General features: G+C 37.5%; 1 protein-coding gene across 3 annotated transcripts in view; it reads left to right on the top strand.

Moving 5' to 3' along the window:
* Positions 1-17,577, top strand: part of GRM1 (glutamate metabotropic receptor 1) — a 389,633-nt gene that overhangs the window by 262,770 nt on the left and 109,286 nt on the right. For all 3 annotated transcript variants that reach the window (XM_005659163.3, XM_021087033.1, XM_021087041.1), the window contains exon 4: positions 3,182-3,417. In XM_005659163.3, coding sequence (XP_005659220.1) covers positions 3,182-3,417 — 236 coding nt within the window. The remainder of the gene's footprint in view (positions 1-3,181; positions 3,418-17,577) is intronic.

The raw sequence follows: 17,577 nt of genomic DNA, 5'->3' as shown, positions 1-17,577 counted from the left end.
TATTGAAGGGCTAGTTTCACACACTTTAAAAAATTGTGGGTTTTTTTCTTCAGAATATACTATGCATACAAAAGTCTCATATAATAAACCTTGGGGTGAAACACACTTCAAGCCTAGACATTATGTCAAAAAGTAATTATTTTAAGTTATGTCATTTTGGTTTTTTTTTTTTTTTGTCTTTTTGCAATTTATTGGGTCGTTCTCGTGCATATGGAGGTTCCCAGGCTAGGGGTCGAATTGGAGCTGTAGCTGCCAGCCGACACCAGAGCCACAGCAACGTGTAATCTGAGCCGCATCTGCGACCTACACCACAGCTCACGGCAATGTCGGATCCTTAACCCACTGAGCAAGGCCAGGGATTGAACCAGCAATTTCATGGTTCCTAGTCGGGATTCGTTAACCATTCGTTATGTCGTTTTTATTTTAAATATGTACTCATAGGCAGAATTTCTTGAAAGCCTATCTGGTTTTATTTTTACCCTCTTTTTGAGCATGACATGAACTATAGTTTGTGTCTTCAAGCTGCTGTAGATGCAGTTATGATATAAATGTGAATAAATATAAGTAATTAAACTAGCCCAAACCTTTCTCAGTAGACTGGGATGTAGAAAGATAAATAAGTGTTTTATTTTGTTGTTAATCAATTTGGCCGCCATGTTTGGTGATTGTGAATAGAAAAGGACTTGTCCCTCAAAAATACTGAGGTCATTTACCACCAGAGGGCAGAGTTGGATGGTCTCATTAAGTAATAGCCTTAAATAACACTAAGGACTTGCTGTGGTCCTTAGGTTAACAGTTCCCAGCATGCGGTTAGGCCTGCACCACCACTTCCTTCTATACTTCTATATTCCAGCTGAATGTATCCTCTAAATTCTTTGAAGGAGCCTTGCTCCTTTCTGTATGTTAGATAATCTATCAGGAACTTTCTTGCTAATCCCTCCCTCTCTCTGTCTTGACTACTCCTACTCATCCTTTGGGTCTCAGCTCAGACATCACTTTCAGATCAAACCGAGCCATAGCAGTAATCCAAGCCACAGCAGTGACAATGACAGATCCTTAACCTGTTGAACCACTAGGGAACTCTCTGGTGTCACTTTCCTAGGAAAGCAATCTCTAATCAAGCCTCTCTTTTCCCACACTCATATGCATGCATATACTTCAGACCTAGGTAGATCCTTAAATCCCTTCCTTCCATAGTACTGGTTCATCCTCCATCTCTACTTCCATAGTGTTTGTAATTCTTGTTTAATGTCTGTTTTCCCACAAGTCTGTAACACTAGGGGGAAAAAAATAACATGTTTTATTCTCAATTGGATCTTGAGCAGAGCAGAGCATCTGGCACATAGATGTGGAAGAAAGGAAGGAAGGAAATAGAGAAAAGAAAGATCCATGAAAAACATTAGAATTTATATTTTAGTGGATTTAGAAATATACAGATGTTCTCTGGTCTGGCTGCTTAGATACAGCATACTTTGAAATTCCTAAAGGAATTCTGGATCATGTTAAGTCAACTTCTGCAACCCTTGAGATCTTTTGAAAATGCTGCTCGTGTTTGATTCACTGGGAAGATTCTGGAATGAAATTATGCCAATTAGCTCAGCTAAGTGGAGGATATATTTATCTCAGTTGATCCCAGGTAACAAGGAGAAGAGTGAGCTATGGCCAGTTCTAGGCACTTGGCCCAGCTCCCTGCTCCGTGAGGAGCAAGTGATAAAACACTTTCTCTGGCAGAGACTGAATGGTTATGTTCCAGAAACTGCAGGGCACCACTCTGTGGGTAGAGGAATAAATCCATTGCTTGACCAAGACACACTTAATGGTCTCCAAATCTTGATGAGATTTGAGACAAATCTCTTCCTGACTTTAGGCCCCTTGAATTCCTTTTTCTTAGAACATTTACTTTCAAAAACTTGCCTGTGTCAATTCTTTCTATGCCCCTTTGAAATGTAAATTTTCTCCCAGTATCTTGCTAGTTTTACTACAGAGAATTTTTTTTCCCCCTCAGGGACCTGGGAGCCATGCCTTTGAAATGTAATTATTAAGAATAATAGCAGACCTGTCTCCAAGTTTATGTGGGAAGGTGGGAGCCTAGTTTAGATAAGTGACAATTATCAAACACAGATGTTTTAATCACATTGACCAAGCTCTCCCCAATATCCTCTACACTTCCTCACTAGCTCATCCTAGCACTAAAAAACCCTCTCACCTTTTATTTCAGCAGAATTGAGTTCAGTATTTTTGGTCTATTGAAATGGATATAGTCTTTGACTGTTTAACTCCGTCTGGTGTAGTTTGTCTTTGACCACCTTCTTGGGAAGGGATCACAGCCACGCACATGAGGTTTGGCCTGGCTCATACCTATACTTCAATTAAACTGGATTTACATTACTCACAGTATATGTGAATGTTCTAGAAAATGACCAAGCTTTAAAATGTGAACCTACAAATGAAATGTCAGTAAACTGCCATTTAGTGAGAAGGATTATTTTTATTTGGAGGAATGAGACTGTTTTCATGCTGCTATTTTGAAATAACATTAGAAAAAAAATCAGGTCACTTCTAAGATATATAAATTTGAGCAATGTCCAGGAACAAAATTTGTGGTTATCCTCTTTCTGAGCTAAATCAATGTCCTACCCCAAATAATGCACTCATGTAATGGTCTTGATTGCAACTTTGAAACGTCGCCTAACTCTTATGGAGAAGGCCTGGAGTACCTTTTTTTCCCCCTCAAATAAAACCTGGGTTTTATTTTCCTCTGTTAAGAAAGTAACCGATAGGTTTTGTGGTCTAGTTGTAAAGAGCCCTGGGCTTGGGAACCAGACTGCCTGGATCTGGATCTGGGATCCACCAGAACTTCAGCCAGTTGCTAAACATCTGACTCAGGAAAAGTCAGTGGCACAGAATCTCGTGACTAGTAAATGTTCAATAAATGTTAGCTCTTGTCATTGTTGCTGTCATCATCTTCATCATCACTTCACTCCTGTGAAAAAAAACAAGACATTATGATTCTACAGTTTTCTACTCTCCACAAAAATAAAAAGTCATTGATGGATGGCAATGCTGGCTTAAAATAGACTTTCAGTCTTTCTGAATTGCTTCATTCATGCATAACTCAGAGCTCTATTTGTGAGACTTTTGTTTTTCTCTCTCCCCACCCCGATCCCTGCATTTTTTTTAGTGATGGATGGGCAGACAGAGATGAAGTCATTGAAGGTTATGAGGTGGAAGCCAACGGGGGAATCACGATAAAGCTGCAGTCTCCAGAGGTCAGGTCATTTGATGATTATTTCCTGAAACTGAGGCTGGACACTAATACAAGGAATCCCTGGTTCCCTGAGTTCTGGCAACATCGGTTCCAGTGTCGCCTACCAGGACACATTCTGGAAAATCCCAACTTTAAACGAATCTGCACAGGTAACTCACGTTTACAGAATCACAGCTCAGATTTTGGTCATCTCCTCCGGCTCGATGAATGAGTATAGACAGTGTCAAGGCTGGAGTTACAAAGACTAAATTGCCATCTTAATATATAAAATAGCTAGAGTGGCAGGTATATTGCTCTAGGGATTCATATTTCTATATTCCGGAAAGACTGCTTCAGTCTCTCGTGGAGCAAGTTAGAAGAAATGACAATATAAGTAAAGGAAAAGCAAACTGAAACTCAGGTATTTAGTATTCAGGCCTGAAGGAAGAGATTTTATTGCAGGCATACTTAGATCTTAGGAACAGACATAAGTAAACAGCACTGGTTTGATCTCTTTTTCTACTTTATGACTTGCTTTGATGTAAAAGTCAGCAGAAGATGAGAAAATGTCACCCCGGAGCATATCACTAACATGGGTGTATGTGGGCACAGGTGACAAGAGGCTCTACACCTCTCTCTGTAGACAGGAAAGATGGTTCTCAGTGGGACAGATACTCCCATACACCTACTCAGTAGAGGCATGCCGGAAAAGGGCAGCATGTTGTGAAAGATCTTTCAGGGCTTGATGCACTCCACAGGATGTCCCCACTTCTCCTCACCACCAGGAACTACCAGTTAAGTATTCTTAATGTGGTAACTTTATGAGTATTCTCATTATTGTATAGACATTGCTGGGGTTTTTTGTTTGTTTGTTTGTTTGTTTCTCAATAGTCTAGTCCAGATTACCTTTGGTCTTCTGCAGTGGATTCAAGGTCCATACTGGGTTGATAACATAGCTGGATGGACAGACATTAGACTCTCTACCCACGACCAAATTTGTATTGTAGCACAGTGATGTGACATGTATTTCCTATAACTAGGCTGAGAAGACTTTCTTCAGAAATGTTTACAACCCATTCATACATGGAACGCATATATAAAACACTGCATACACTACATCCCAAAAAGGGACAGAAAGGTGCATAATCCATGACTCTCAACCTAGAGAAACTTGAGGTCTCTTTGAGCAAATCAAAACATATAATATAGATGATATAGGTAAATAACAATCAAAGACGGTGAGTTTTTATAATGCAGGATAAGAATATGAATAATTATAAAAATTATTTCTAGTTTTAATAACATTCATATTTTGATGTTAGAAAATTATTTAAAGTACCAATATGGGGCACATCCCTTCAGAGGAGGGTGGCATCCTGACCCATTAGTCTGAGTTGCCTGTGCCTGATTCTGACAGTTTCCTGCTACCTGGAAGCCCATTCCTGGGACAGAAGAACAGAACACTTTGATAAGTGAATCTCTGTCTGTCTGCTTTGTTCATTTCTGTGTTCCTTTGGCACACACACTCCCTCTCCACACAGACACTCTACACACAGACACACCACACATCTGCGTCACAAAACCCAGCTCCCCATCTCTGTAGTCAAAGGAGGGGGCACAGTGTCCTGGGAGCAGGTTTCTCCACTATGACTGCATCTCAGGAGACAGGTCTGGCTCTACCCCTGATAGTTCCCCCAATCTTGTCCATGTCCATGTCTGGCTCTACCCCTGATAGTTCCCCCAACCTTGACTCCCAGCCTCTCAGGCCCAGGGGGGACTTCTCATCAAGGACTTTCCCTATGGCCTTTCCAGCCTCCCTCTGGGAGACCCCAGCTTCACTTTCATGGCCCAACTCCAGGTTTTGGTCTCCAGATCACACAGGACAGTCCCCTGACTCCCTGGACTCCACACTAGCTTCTTCCTACATGGTTTCCTCACTTGGATTAACAACCATGTACAATATGTTTGTATTGTCATTGTGTAGTCCTTCACCCCCAGCCCTCTGGGACCCTCCATGGTGCCCAGCTACTCTCCAATGGTCCCCATAGGTCAGGCAGTGGCCTTCAGGAAACATTTTTTCACCCACCCACCTTGCTGGTTTCTTCCACAGAATCTGTTCTGTGCTTGCCCTCAGCCCTATGGGACTCCTCCGTGGGGCCCAGCTACTCTCCCAGCACCCCTCTGAGACAGATACAGCTGCATGAAATAGCCCCCAGCCCCCAGGAAGCAACTTCTTCCTTGCAGACCTCACCTGTTTCTTAAAGCAATGACAGAAACAGCAACAAAAAAACCAATATATTTAAATTCAGTGCTATATGTCTGATGATAAGATTCAGCAGAATTCACTGAGAAATTTCTTGGTGTGAATCTATTTTTAATCAGTCAAGGTTTTTAGAATTTCCTTGGGATGGTTTCTTGGGAGGCTGAGTGCTAGGAGAAGAAAAGATATCTTGAACAGCTAACCATCTCACATGTATATCTCTACTGACTTCTCTTTTTTCTCAAATAAGAGACCCACATAAATTAAGAATTTTAATGAACCAATAAGCCACCTAGTGCATTCTTCTTATTTGCAAAATAAAGACATTGAGGATGAACACAACATTTCCCTGGGTTCATTTAGTTAATGGCAGCAATGGAAATAGAACAAACACCTCCTAAATACTACAATGCTGGGCTACTTTTGGACTTAGATTTTAGTAATAGATTGACTTTTGTTGTTTTCTAAAGAATCCTATTTCCTTTCTTAAACTTTAAGATCTTAGAAGATTGAAAACCCTAGCAACCCTCATAGAACCCTGTACAACATTGATTTCTGGAATCTCAGTCATTCCGTAGTAAAAAAATTGATCAATTAATTTATATTATAGTCAATGAGTTTTACTTTATTTGAAGAAAAGTTAGACTATTATTTTTCTAAATTAAATATACTTCATTCATTCAACAGAATTTATTAACCATGTCCTATATGTAAGACTTTATTCTAGGAGATGGAAAAACAGCAGAAAACAAAAGAGGAAAAGAATTGTTATCAATAAGTAACCTTACATTTCAGTGCAGGGAAATAAATAGTAAACAAAAATAAATTAGGCAAAATATATTCTCAATGAAGTGATCATAAGAGCATTGAGGGAAGTCAAGAATGGGGGTAGGGTAGGAAATGCTGGGGTAGAAGGATTGTATTAAAAGAGAAAGCCTCACTGAGAAGGTGACATTGGATTAAAGATATGAAAGTGAGTCATGTTAACCACTTGGGAAGGGCATTCCAAGCAGGGGAAAGAGCAAATAAAAAGAGGCAGCTGCATGCCTGGCTTAGTGGGAGAATGGTAAGGAGCTCAGGCTACCTGGAACCAGTGAGCACATAGACTAGCAGGAGGTAAGTCAGAGAGGCACAACACAGGAAAATGTTGTGCAGGACTTACCTGTCCCTTGTGAGAACTTTGGCTTTGTTCTGAGTGAGATGGGAATTTCAAGCACAGCAGAGACAGGATCACAGTCTTACTTTTTCTGGAAAGAATTACTCTTGCTGCAGTTTTAAGTTTTTTTTTTTTTTTCTCTGTTAAAAGGTTTTCTTTTTTAATTTTTATTTTATTTATTTTATATAATGATTTTTACTTTATTTTTTTTATTATAACTGGTTTACAGTGTTCTTTCAATTTCCCACTGTATAGCATGGTGACCCAGTTACACATACATGTATACATTATTTTTTCTCACATTATCATGCTCCATCATAAGTGACTATATACACAATGGAATACTACTCAGCCATAAAAAAGAATGAAATAATGCCATTTGCAGCAACATGAATGGAACTAGACACTCTCATACTGAGTGAAGTAAGTCAGAAAGAGAAAGACAAATACCATATGATATCACTTATATCTGTAATCTAATATATGGCACAAATGAACCTTTCCACAGAAAAGAAAATCATGGACTTGGAGAATAGACTTGTGGTTGCCAAGGGAGAGGAAGAGGGAGTGGGATGGATTGGGAGCTTGGGGTTAATAGATGTGGACTATTGCCTTTGGAATGGATTAACAATGAGATCCTGCTGTGAGCACTGGAAACTATGTCTAGTTTTAAGTTTTGATTGACGGGGAAAGATAGAAAGAAGCAGAGCAGTGAGGTCACTGTAATAATGCAGGTTGAGAGTAAGGCGGATTTGACCATGGTTGTGGCAAGCAAGATGCAGAGAGGTGATTGAATTCTAAGGATATTTTGAATGAGGGGTTTTGCTGACAGAATTGTGAAGAATGACTCTGGTCTGAGCAACTGAAAATATGGTGTCACCATTGACTCTGATGAGGAAGACTTGGGGAAAAGCAGGTTAGAGAAGGATCAGAAGCTAGAACACAGATGAATTAAGTTTAAGATGCTTATTAGTGATATAACTGTATATGTCACTTTGATATTGTGTTTTATTAGAAGAGTTCAGAATACTATTTTTTAAACACACTTGGATATCTATATTTAAGGATTTCCAGGAAAAAATCTTGAGACTTGAACTTTTGAAACAAAGTTAGAACTCTGTAGCCATGTACAATAATGCTTCAGGTTTTCATTTTTCATAGTACATGTCAAAGTTAAATCTGAAACTGGTTAACATTCATAGCATGGAATAAAAATTGGCACATTCATGAATTATTCTTATATTATGCTTGACTCTCAAAACTATTTTTAAAACTTCTCACGTGATTACAGAATTTAATAAAAATGTTTTTATTTGCATTTCATTCTGGAGTCAAGTTCAGCAAATATTTCCCTTTGTTCTTAGTTCTAAGAAAGCAGCAGGTTTATTTAACTTTTCTACTTGGAACTAATTCATAAAAGTTATTAATCATTTTTGCTGCAAAAATCCTAGAATTTTATCTTTAGCAGTGTGATCTATGTTATCTCTGTGTTTATACAGTCATGTTAACTAACTTTTTAGTTTTAATCTCTGTATGAAATTGGCTTCAATAATATTGCAGAACAACGCAAAATTTCACTTCATGTATCATTCTTATCTAGTTAATATAATTGAATATCAAATGAATTCCACAGTCTTATAACAAATATGCAGACATACTTATGAAAATTAATGTGAAGAAGTACCAGTAACCTTTCCATACTGTTGAGAGATACTCTTTCTGTCATTTATTTTTACCTCTTCTAATTGGGTCATTTTGATGTTTTGGAAAGTTTTGATATTGCAGTTAGTTTCCATAGAAACCTTCATTGAGCATACTTTCAGATGTCACTATTTTAAATAAAGGGTTTACATGCACTAGACTGTCAATTTGAACATTAAGGATCCCAAGCCCAGGCTGAATAGTTTGGGAATCACTATGGCTAATTGGAAAGTACTTCATGCGAAGTCTACATCTCTACCTAGTTAGGTGAGTATATCAAGGAAATTGGAGATTCGTTGGAAAAGCACTAACTGAAATATCAAAGTTTAACTTCTAAAAAAATGTATCCTTGTGAGAACAGTGGGAAAGGTAGGTATAAAGCAAATCAATGTCACCCTCTTCCCGTAAATGTCTTAATTGCTTGCAACATTTGTGGAGTATTGGCAATGGCACAGTGCTATATCATTCCTGATGAGAAATGCTAAAATGATTCAATGGAAGCTGAGAAAGCATTTTGAAGCTCAATTATTGAGTCCAACACTGGCTCAGTCAAGCCTCTGCCACATGGCTTGGAGGACCTCACTTAACCTTTGAGTCTCAATTTCTGCAACTGTAACGTGGTAACAATTTCTACCTCACACAGTTGTGAGAATTGAATGAAATAATACAAGTGAAATACTTTGCATTCTGCAAATCCTTACATAAGTGCAAAGTGTTATTATCAATGTCGTGCATTATCACAAAATAAATAAGGCATGATATGGGGCATTTTATTAAAAACTACAGTTTTTAAAATTACAGATTTAAAGTAATTGCATTCCAGGATGTGGAAACTAGAAAAAACAAGCACATGACCCTTACACAATCACACTTACATAGTGCCAAAATATATATTTTCTTTCATTTATTTTTCTGAGTAGTCTTTTATACTCTTTGTGATTATCAAAGTAGTATATACTACTAAGCTTATCATTTGCAAATTTAAAATATAGAAAAACACAAGATAAATAAAGAGCATTAAGAATTTACTTTTATAGAATACTGTTAATTTCTGTTAAATTTTTTATGTGTTTCTACTAAATATGCTTAAACTTTTGGTATATTTTATCATTATGTAGTTTTAAATCATGAAATTAATGTAATTTTACATATTTAAAATGAATACTGCCTTTTCTTTTAAATTTATGATTTTTTCTTTGTCTTTAAATTCTTTTTTAATGGCTAACATTTTGCAAACAAATAAGCTATAATTTATTTAACCATTTCATTTTTGGTTCTTAACAAATTTTTTAAAAAGCTACAGTGATGCAATAAAAATTCTTCTTCCTAATTTTTTTTTTTTTTTTTTTTTTTTTTTTGCATCTCAGACAATTTTCTTAGGCTACATTTCCAGCAGTTGAATTACTCAATCAAAAGATATGAACATTTCTAAAGCCTTTGAAAATAGGAGTTCCAAAATGCAACTCCTATCAACACTGCATCAAATTCTATTCACTTTTCATTTTGTTTTAGATAATTATACTTATAGTATACATATAATTTCTATATCTTATTTTCATTTAGGATCATACTTTACTTTTTTGATATTGCTGCATGGCCTTTATAACCACAATTTTCAGTAGCTCCATGACTATACTATAATTACTTAGCTATCTTATCCTGTTGAACGTTTAGGTGCTTCTAATTTTCTTATTTAAAAACAAACAAACAAAAAAACACTAAATAGTGTAAAGAAAGTTTTCGTGGTTGTTGTCCTTACTATTTTTTGATTATTCCCTTACTGCAGATTACTAAGTGTATGATTATAGGTCAAAAACACAACAGTTTGGGGGTCCCTTGAAAACAAATATTACCATTGTCTTGAAATAAGGGAATATTAAGATTTGCTGGGGCAAGCAGTGTATTAACTGTGTGAATTTACTGGGTTCATATGTCCTCACCAGCCTTTTTCATAATCTAGTGTATTTATAGCCATAATTTTACTTTCTCCCCTTAGTCTTTGTACCAACCAGGAACAGATGGTCACAATGCTTTTTAAAGCTGGTATATCCTTGTACTTGGTTATTATACAAGACATAATGAAAATTTTGATGGGATCTGTAATGCTTACTAACAACTGAGAACTAGTAAGTAAGACAATGACAGCTAGTCTGATCTGACAAATTTTCAAGATTTCCAAGTATGTATACTCTTGTCCCAGTAGTTTGAAGACTGCCATTCATAATTTTCAGATTGGAACTAATTTTTTATAATATATTCGTCTCTTCCGGCTGTAAACTTTATGAACTTTCTGTTTTGAATTAACTTATTATGTAAAGCTGTATAGAATTGGCCCATTAGTTGATCTAGATTAGGATGATCTATAAACTGACATATATTTCAATTTAACTTCAGCGCATTATGTCCCAGGGTAGTAACCTCTCTTTGCCTTTCTAAGTTTGGCGCAAAACCCAATATGCACTCCTAAAGAGTATCATCAGCCTTTAACCAAAAAGTTAGTACTATTAATTGGAGTTTGTGGAAGACTTCACAATTCTTCACTCCTTCCTGTATCCATGCTCTTTAAAACATGACTTTGTAGCTCCTTCCATTAAGAGATGGAGTTTTGTTCCTGACCTCAGAAATGTGGATTGACCTTAGAATTTATTAGTTCCGAGTTAGGTCAAGAGGCTTTGACCTACTCACATTCTCTTTCTTAGAGTCCTTCCTCGGCCTAAGTACAAGCCAGAGTTAGCCCTGCTGAAGATGAGGGATAACGTGGAGGAGAAACAGGATAACCTCTCTGTTGAAGTCATCCTGAATAAGCCAATAGCCCACCAATCCACCAGCTTACTGCTGATACATGAACAAGCTCAGCTGAGATGAGTCATATCCAGCCCAGAGAAACAGAATGCCCCAGTTGACCCCTAGATTCATGAGCTGTAATACTGTTGTTTTAAGTCACTGAGCCTTGTGGGTTTGTTTGCAGCATTATTGTGGCAACAGATAACTAATAAAGGGTTTCCATAGACTTATATTCCATGACCCTCCCATGGAGCAATAGTCAGTTTAATTAAACTGTGGAACATAATTATTCAACTCAAGGCTAGAATTCTCAATTTCCCTGCTGTAAAGAGTGGTACAACACCCTGTATCTCATGGAATAAATACAAACATTTTTATAGGTACAACAACGAAGATTTCAAAGCCCTCTGGTCCAAGACAGCAAACAATCTTCTTAGGAATTATGGTGTCCACACAGAAAGTACTGATGAGTGGGGCACAGGTACAGCTGAGCCCAACAAACACCCCTAGAACAAAATAGTCATAGGTTCTTGGACAGTGCAAGTAGAAGTTGCCTTATGTATATATGTTTCAAAGGCCTTAAAGAGTCTTAGTCTGAGATGTTGTAGCAAATTACCATAAACTGGATGGCTTAAACAACGAATATGTATTTCCCATCATTCTGGAGGCTAGAAACTGAGATCAAAATGTCAAGATGGTCAGGTTCTGGTGAGAGCCCTTTTCTTGGTTTCCTCACAGAATGGAGGGAGGAAGCAAGGTCTTTTCTTATTAGGGCACAAATCCATCATGAGGGTTTCACAGTAAAGACCTAATTACCTCCCCAAATCCCTATCCCCAAATACCATCGCATTGTAGGTTAGGGTGTAAATGTAAGAATTTTGAGGAGACACAAACATTCAGTCCATAGCAGATGGGATAATATCTTTTGGTTGAAAGAATAAAAATTAACTGACCTTGGGTCCCATCTGGACATTATAATTTCTTAGACAAATCTCAGCAATTATTATACACAGATGAAGTTCTGAAAATAATATTGTACTACAAGCAAAGTCTTGGTCTGCCTATTTCTTTCCTTTTTCGTTTATTTATCTATTTTTTGTCTTTTTTTTTTTAACTGCTGCACCCACAATATATAGGAGTTCCCAGGCTTGGGATCAAATCAGAGCTGCAGCTCCTGGCTTACACCACAACTCATGGCAATGCCAGATCCTTAATCTACTGAGCAAGGCCAGGGATTGAACCACATCCTCATGGGTACTCTTATCTTTTTTAATTTAAGTACAATTGATGAGACTATTTTCTTTTTTTATTTAATTAAAAAAATTTTTATACAAATGTTGAACGTTACTTTTCATTTACATTTATTATAAAATATTGGCTGTATTCTTTTTTTATCATGAACAGATGAGTAAACCTTTCTTCCCTTTTCCATTTCTGTTTGTTTGTTTGTTTATTTTATTTCCCCAATACATTATTTTTTTCCTACTGTATGGCTCTATTCTTTATGTTGTACGATACATCATTGAACTTATCTTAGACCCCATAGTTTGTACCTCCCACTTTCCCATCCCTGTATTGTCCCTTCCACACCACTAGTAACCAGTAGGTTGTTCTCTATGAGTCTCCTTCTTTTTTGCCATATTCATTAGTTTGTTGTATTTTAGATTCCACATATAGGTGATATCATGTATTGTTTGTATTTCTCTGTCTGACTTATTTTACTCCAGGTCTATCCATGTTGTTGCAAATGGCAAAATTTCATTCTTTTTATGGCTGAGTAGTATTCCATTATAAATTTATGCTATATCCTCTTTATACATTCATCTATTGATGAACACCTACATTGCTTCTATATATCTTCTATGGTAAATAATATTGCTATGGACATTGAGGTTCATCTATCTTTTTGAATTATATTTTCATTTTCTTTGGATGTATACCCAAGAGTGGAATTGCTGGATCATATGGGATTTTTTTTTTTTTTTTTTTTTTTAGTTTCTTGAGGAATTTCCATACTGTTTTCCATAGTGGCTCTTCAATTTGTATTCCCACCCACAGTGTACAAGGATTCCTCCCCTCCATATCCTTGCCAACATTTGTTATTTGTAGTCTTTTTGGCTTATTAAAGTCATCAAGAAACCTTTTTTAAAATTATGTTAACTGTGCAAATATGGGTCCCCTAGTAAGTCTTCTATTATACCAGTTAAATCAAAATCTCTAAGGTGGGGCCAAATATTTATATTAAGGATAGCAAGAAGCTCATACTTAAAATTTATGAGCCCTTAACTGCATCTGTGTTTTTTTTTTGTTTGTTTTTTTTTTTTTTAGTTTTCAAAATTTAGAACCATTTCTCATTTTGTCACTGTCCAAGTTGAGAGTTTGCCAAGGTTTTGGCCCTGGCTATGGCAGCTGTGGTAGTTAATAAGAGCTTAGTAATTTCTAATGCTGAATCAGTCTCTTCTGTTTGTTTTATTTATTGATTGATATGCTTGTTTGAAGCAGTGGCATTGCAAAACCAGTAAGTCATGGCTAAACATTTTTCTCTATGTCCAGGCTGGGAAGTTTCTAAATGTATTAATTTCTATTACTGCCATAACAAATTACCATAAACTGAATGGTTTACAACAACACAAATTTATTACTACACAATTCCGTAGGCTATAACACTGAGAAGGGTCTCATTGAGCTAAAATCAAGGTGTCCGCAGAGCTGCATTCCTTTATGAAGGCTTAGGCGAGACTCTGTCTCCTTGTTTTTCCTCATTTTTATTTTTTTTAAAAATATTTTATTATAGTTGATTTACAATGTTTTATCAACTTCTTCTGTACAGTAAAGTGACCCAGTTATACATACATATATATATATACACACACATTCTTTTTCTCACATTATCCTCCATCATGTTCCATCACAGGTGATTAGATATAGTTCCCTGTACTATACAGCAGGATGTCATTGTTATTCACTCCAGATGCTATAGTTTGCATCTACTAATCCCAAACTCTCAGTACATCCCACTCCCTTCCCCTTCCCCTTAGCAACCACAAGTCTCTTCTCCATGTCCATGAGTTTATTTCTTCTATGTAGTTAGGTTCATTTGTGCCATATATTAGATTCCAGATATAAGTGGTATCCTACAGTATTTTTCTTTCTTTCTGATTTACTTAGCATGAAAGTCTCTAGTCTCATCCATGTTGCAGCAAATGGCATTATTTTGTTCTTTTTTTTAATGGCTGAGTACTACTATATATAGAACTACCATATGACTCAGCAACCCCCTTCTGGGCATATATCCAAACAAAACTTTCATTGAAAAAATACATGCACCCCATGTTCATTGCAACGTTATTCACAATAGCCAAGAAATGGAAAAAACCTAAATGTCCATTGACAGATGAATGGATTAAGAAGATGTGTTATGTATCCTTGTTTTTTCTAACTTCTAGAGGTCACTCCCATTTCTTGGTAGTGACCTTCTTTTCTCTTTTTTTTAAATCAGCAATGTTGTATCTCTTTGGCCCTTTTCCCATAGTCACATCTCTCTTTGATCACAGCCAGGGAAGGATCTCTCCTTTTAAGGACTCGTGATTAAATTAGCCCCACCAAATAATCGAGGATTATCTTCCAGTCTCAAAGGATAGTTAATCACACCTACAAAATCCTTTTCATCATGTTCCAAACTTTAGGATGTAGGTGTCTTTGTAGTCCCATTTTCTGCCTACCACAGGAGACATCTAGACAGAGCAAGGGATTAGCAGGATGTAAGTCTTTAGGAACAGATTTTATTTTACTTTATTATTTTATTTTATTTTATTATTTTATTTTTTTGTCTTTTTAGGGCTGCACTGGCAGCATATGGAAGTTCCCAGGCTAGGGGTCGAATTGGAGCTACAGTTGCTGGCCTAGACTACAGCCACAGCAATGCAGGATACAAGCCACATCTGCAACCTACGCCATGGCTCACGGCAACATCATATCCTCAACCCACTGAGCAAGGCCAGAGATGGAGCCCGTGTCCTCAGGGATGCTAGTCGGGTTCGTTAACCACTGAGCCACAAGAACTCCAGGAATAGATTTTAAAAATCAGTTTCATTGTGGTAAAGCATCCAGGCTGTTGTGGTTAAACATGTGCCTCTGGCTGACTGGAATAGTATCTGAATGCATGGAGACCTGCCTATTAGACTTCTCTAATCTCTGTTTCTAGGTTTTCCATTGGTGGGTTTGTTCTTTCATACCCACAATTTGAGAATATCATAAACACCATGCTCTTACCGCAGAGACACAAATAACTAGTCTCCTGGATAATTCAACTTCTTGTAAAACCGCAATTAGAGAAGCATCCTTGTAAATACTCTTTGTCCCTCATTCCTCACTCGGTATAAATGATTATCCATCTTTCTCCCACAGACATATACCAAGATATCAGATATTCTCCAGGAGCCTGATTATCTGTGAAGGCTAGAGCCTGGGCCTCCTGGTGAATAATAGTTTGTATTTTTCCGTAGTTTTTCATTCATCTATATATTAGTTACTGAGTGAATCTGAGTTGGTTTAAAGAAAATAGATACTTCATTCTGAAGAGTCCTAGAGAAGCATAAACCATGAGATCCTGAGCTTAACAGGTGCTGGTCATGCTCATCCCTGTCCATCCCGGTTTCTTGCTCTTGTACCCAGATGACTGTACTCTCTCAATCTTCAAGTCCCAAGTGTCAAATTCTAACTGATCTCAGGGCTTTCTCTTTTTTTTTTTTTTTTTTTTTTTTCCTTTTCTAGGGCTGCTCCCATGGCATATGGAGGCTCCAGGCTAGGGGTCAAATCAGAGCTGTAGCCGCTGGCCTACACCACAGCCACAGCAATGTGGGATCCAAGCCGAGTCTGCAACCTACACCACAGCTCACGGCAATACCAGATCCTTAACCCACTGAGAAAGGCCAGGAATCGAACCTGCAACCTCATGGTTCCTAGTCAGATTAGTTAACCACTGAGCCACGACGGGAACTTCAGGGCTTTCTGAATAATACAAAGCTATGTTTATTTCTTCATGATCATGTTCTAAAACTATAGCCAATAACAACACAAACTCTGCCAAAGACTGTCAATCTAATCAAGCTTCTTTGGGCTTAGTGCCCTTGTGCCTAAATATTGTGTTTTTCTCCATTCAATATTAGATTTGAATTTCCAATTTAGATAATCATTAGTGCTAAGATCTGACCATAAGTTTGGCTCTTAGTAAGTGTGAGAAGATCCAGAGTTTCTTACTTGGGTAAAGTGAACTCCCCTTCAGGATTTTTTGGAGTGCCTCCTTTTAGCACTCCACATTTTCAGTTTCCTATAATTTCAAGTTAGAAATCAAGAAATACAAATGGAAACAGGAATATGAATATAGTTAGGATAGACTAGGCTATGCTGCAGTAGCTAATGACCCCAAAATTCCAATACCTTCAAAGTACAGACTTGGCTCTGGTTCATGTCCCATTTCCATTGCAGGTTTCTTGTGCCTTTTCTCTAGGTCATCTTTACTCCAGACCAAGCTGACAGTGAAGATTCTATCTGAAATATTGACCATTATTATAGAGGAAATGGAGAGAATGGCAAATCAGATGCTGGCTCTTAGAAGTGACACTCACTACTTTTAATAATATTTCATTGACCCAAGTTACATAGGCCTGGCCTGATGTCAGTGAGTAGAGAATTATCATACTCTCCCAGGAAAAGGAAGCAAATATTTTGTGAACTACAATAGATTCACCATGCCCTGTCCTTCTGGTGAAAATTATACAGATAAATTATTTAGAAAAATCTGATTTCTTCCTGCAGAATACATTAATAAACTCTCCAACAGAGACAACACAAGAAAGCCATCCAATGATCAGCCTCAAAGTTAAGCCTCATATTGTTTTCTCTTCATCAGACTGAACATGACTCTTTCTTCATGGTTCCATGGGTAAAAGAGACAAGTTGGCTGTCCCTCCACACCCCATGCATAATAGGGGAGAAGTGAAAGAATTACAAAAGTAATCGTTGGGGAAAGGCAGAGCCTTAGAGGTACACCACAGTGGTTGGTTCCATAGACATTCTAAAATCCATCAGGGAAGATTTCCAAGTGTTCTCTACTGGCACTGGGAAATGTCCTCTGAGTGGGCTCGGATGTGTTCCCTGGGAGACGTTCCCAGGCTGGTGTTCTCCATGGCCCCTGCATCCAAACTCAGTCATGTCCCTCCTTTTCCATCATCCATTTTGGCCTCTTCTGATGAGGCATTGGGCACTGTCTTCTTTTCAGCCTACTTCCTCCTAAAAGTTTGGGGCACAAAGACTCTTTTAAGTCTTCAGTGATCACAATCTCTTTTAGTCTAGGCTGGTGGCTTTTTTTTTCCTTAATAAAACTCTTTCGAAAAGTGCAGCTTTCTTTGTAACTAGGTTATCCATCAC

This window comes from Sus scrofa, chromosome 1, assembly GCF_000003025.6.
Source record: "Sus scrofa isolate TJ Tabasco breed Duroc chromosome 1, Sscrofa11.1, whole genome shotgun sequence".
Classification (NCBI taxonomy): Eukaryota; Metazoa; Chordata; class Mammalia; order Artiodactyla; family Suidae; genus Sus; species Sus scrofa.
The sequence above is the reverse complement of the archived record's forward strand: the minus strand, read 5'-3'. Positions and strand labels throughout refer to the sequence as shown.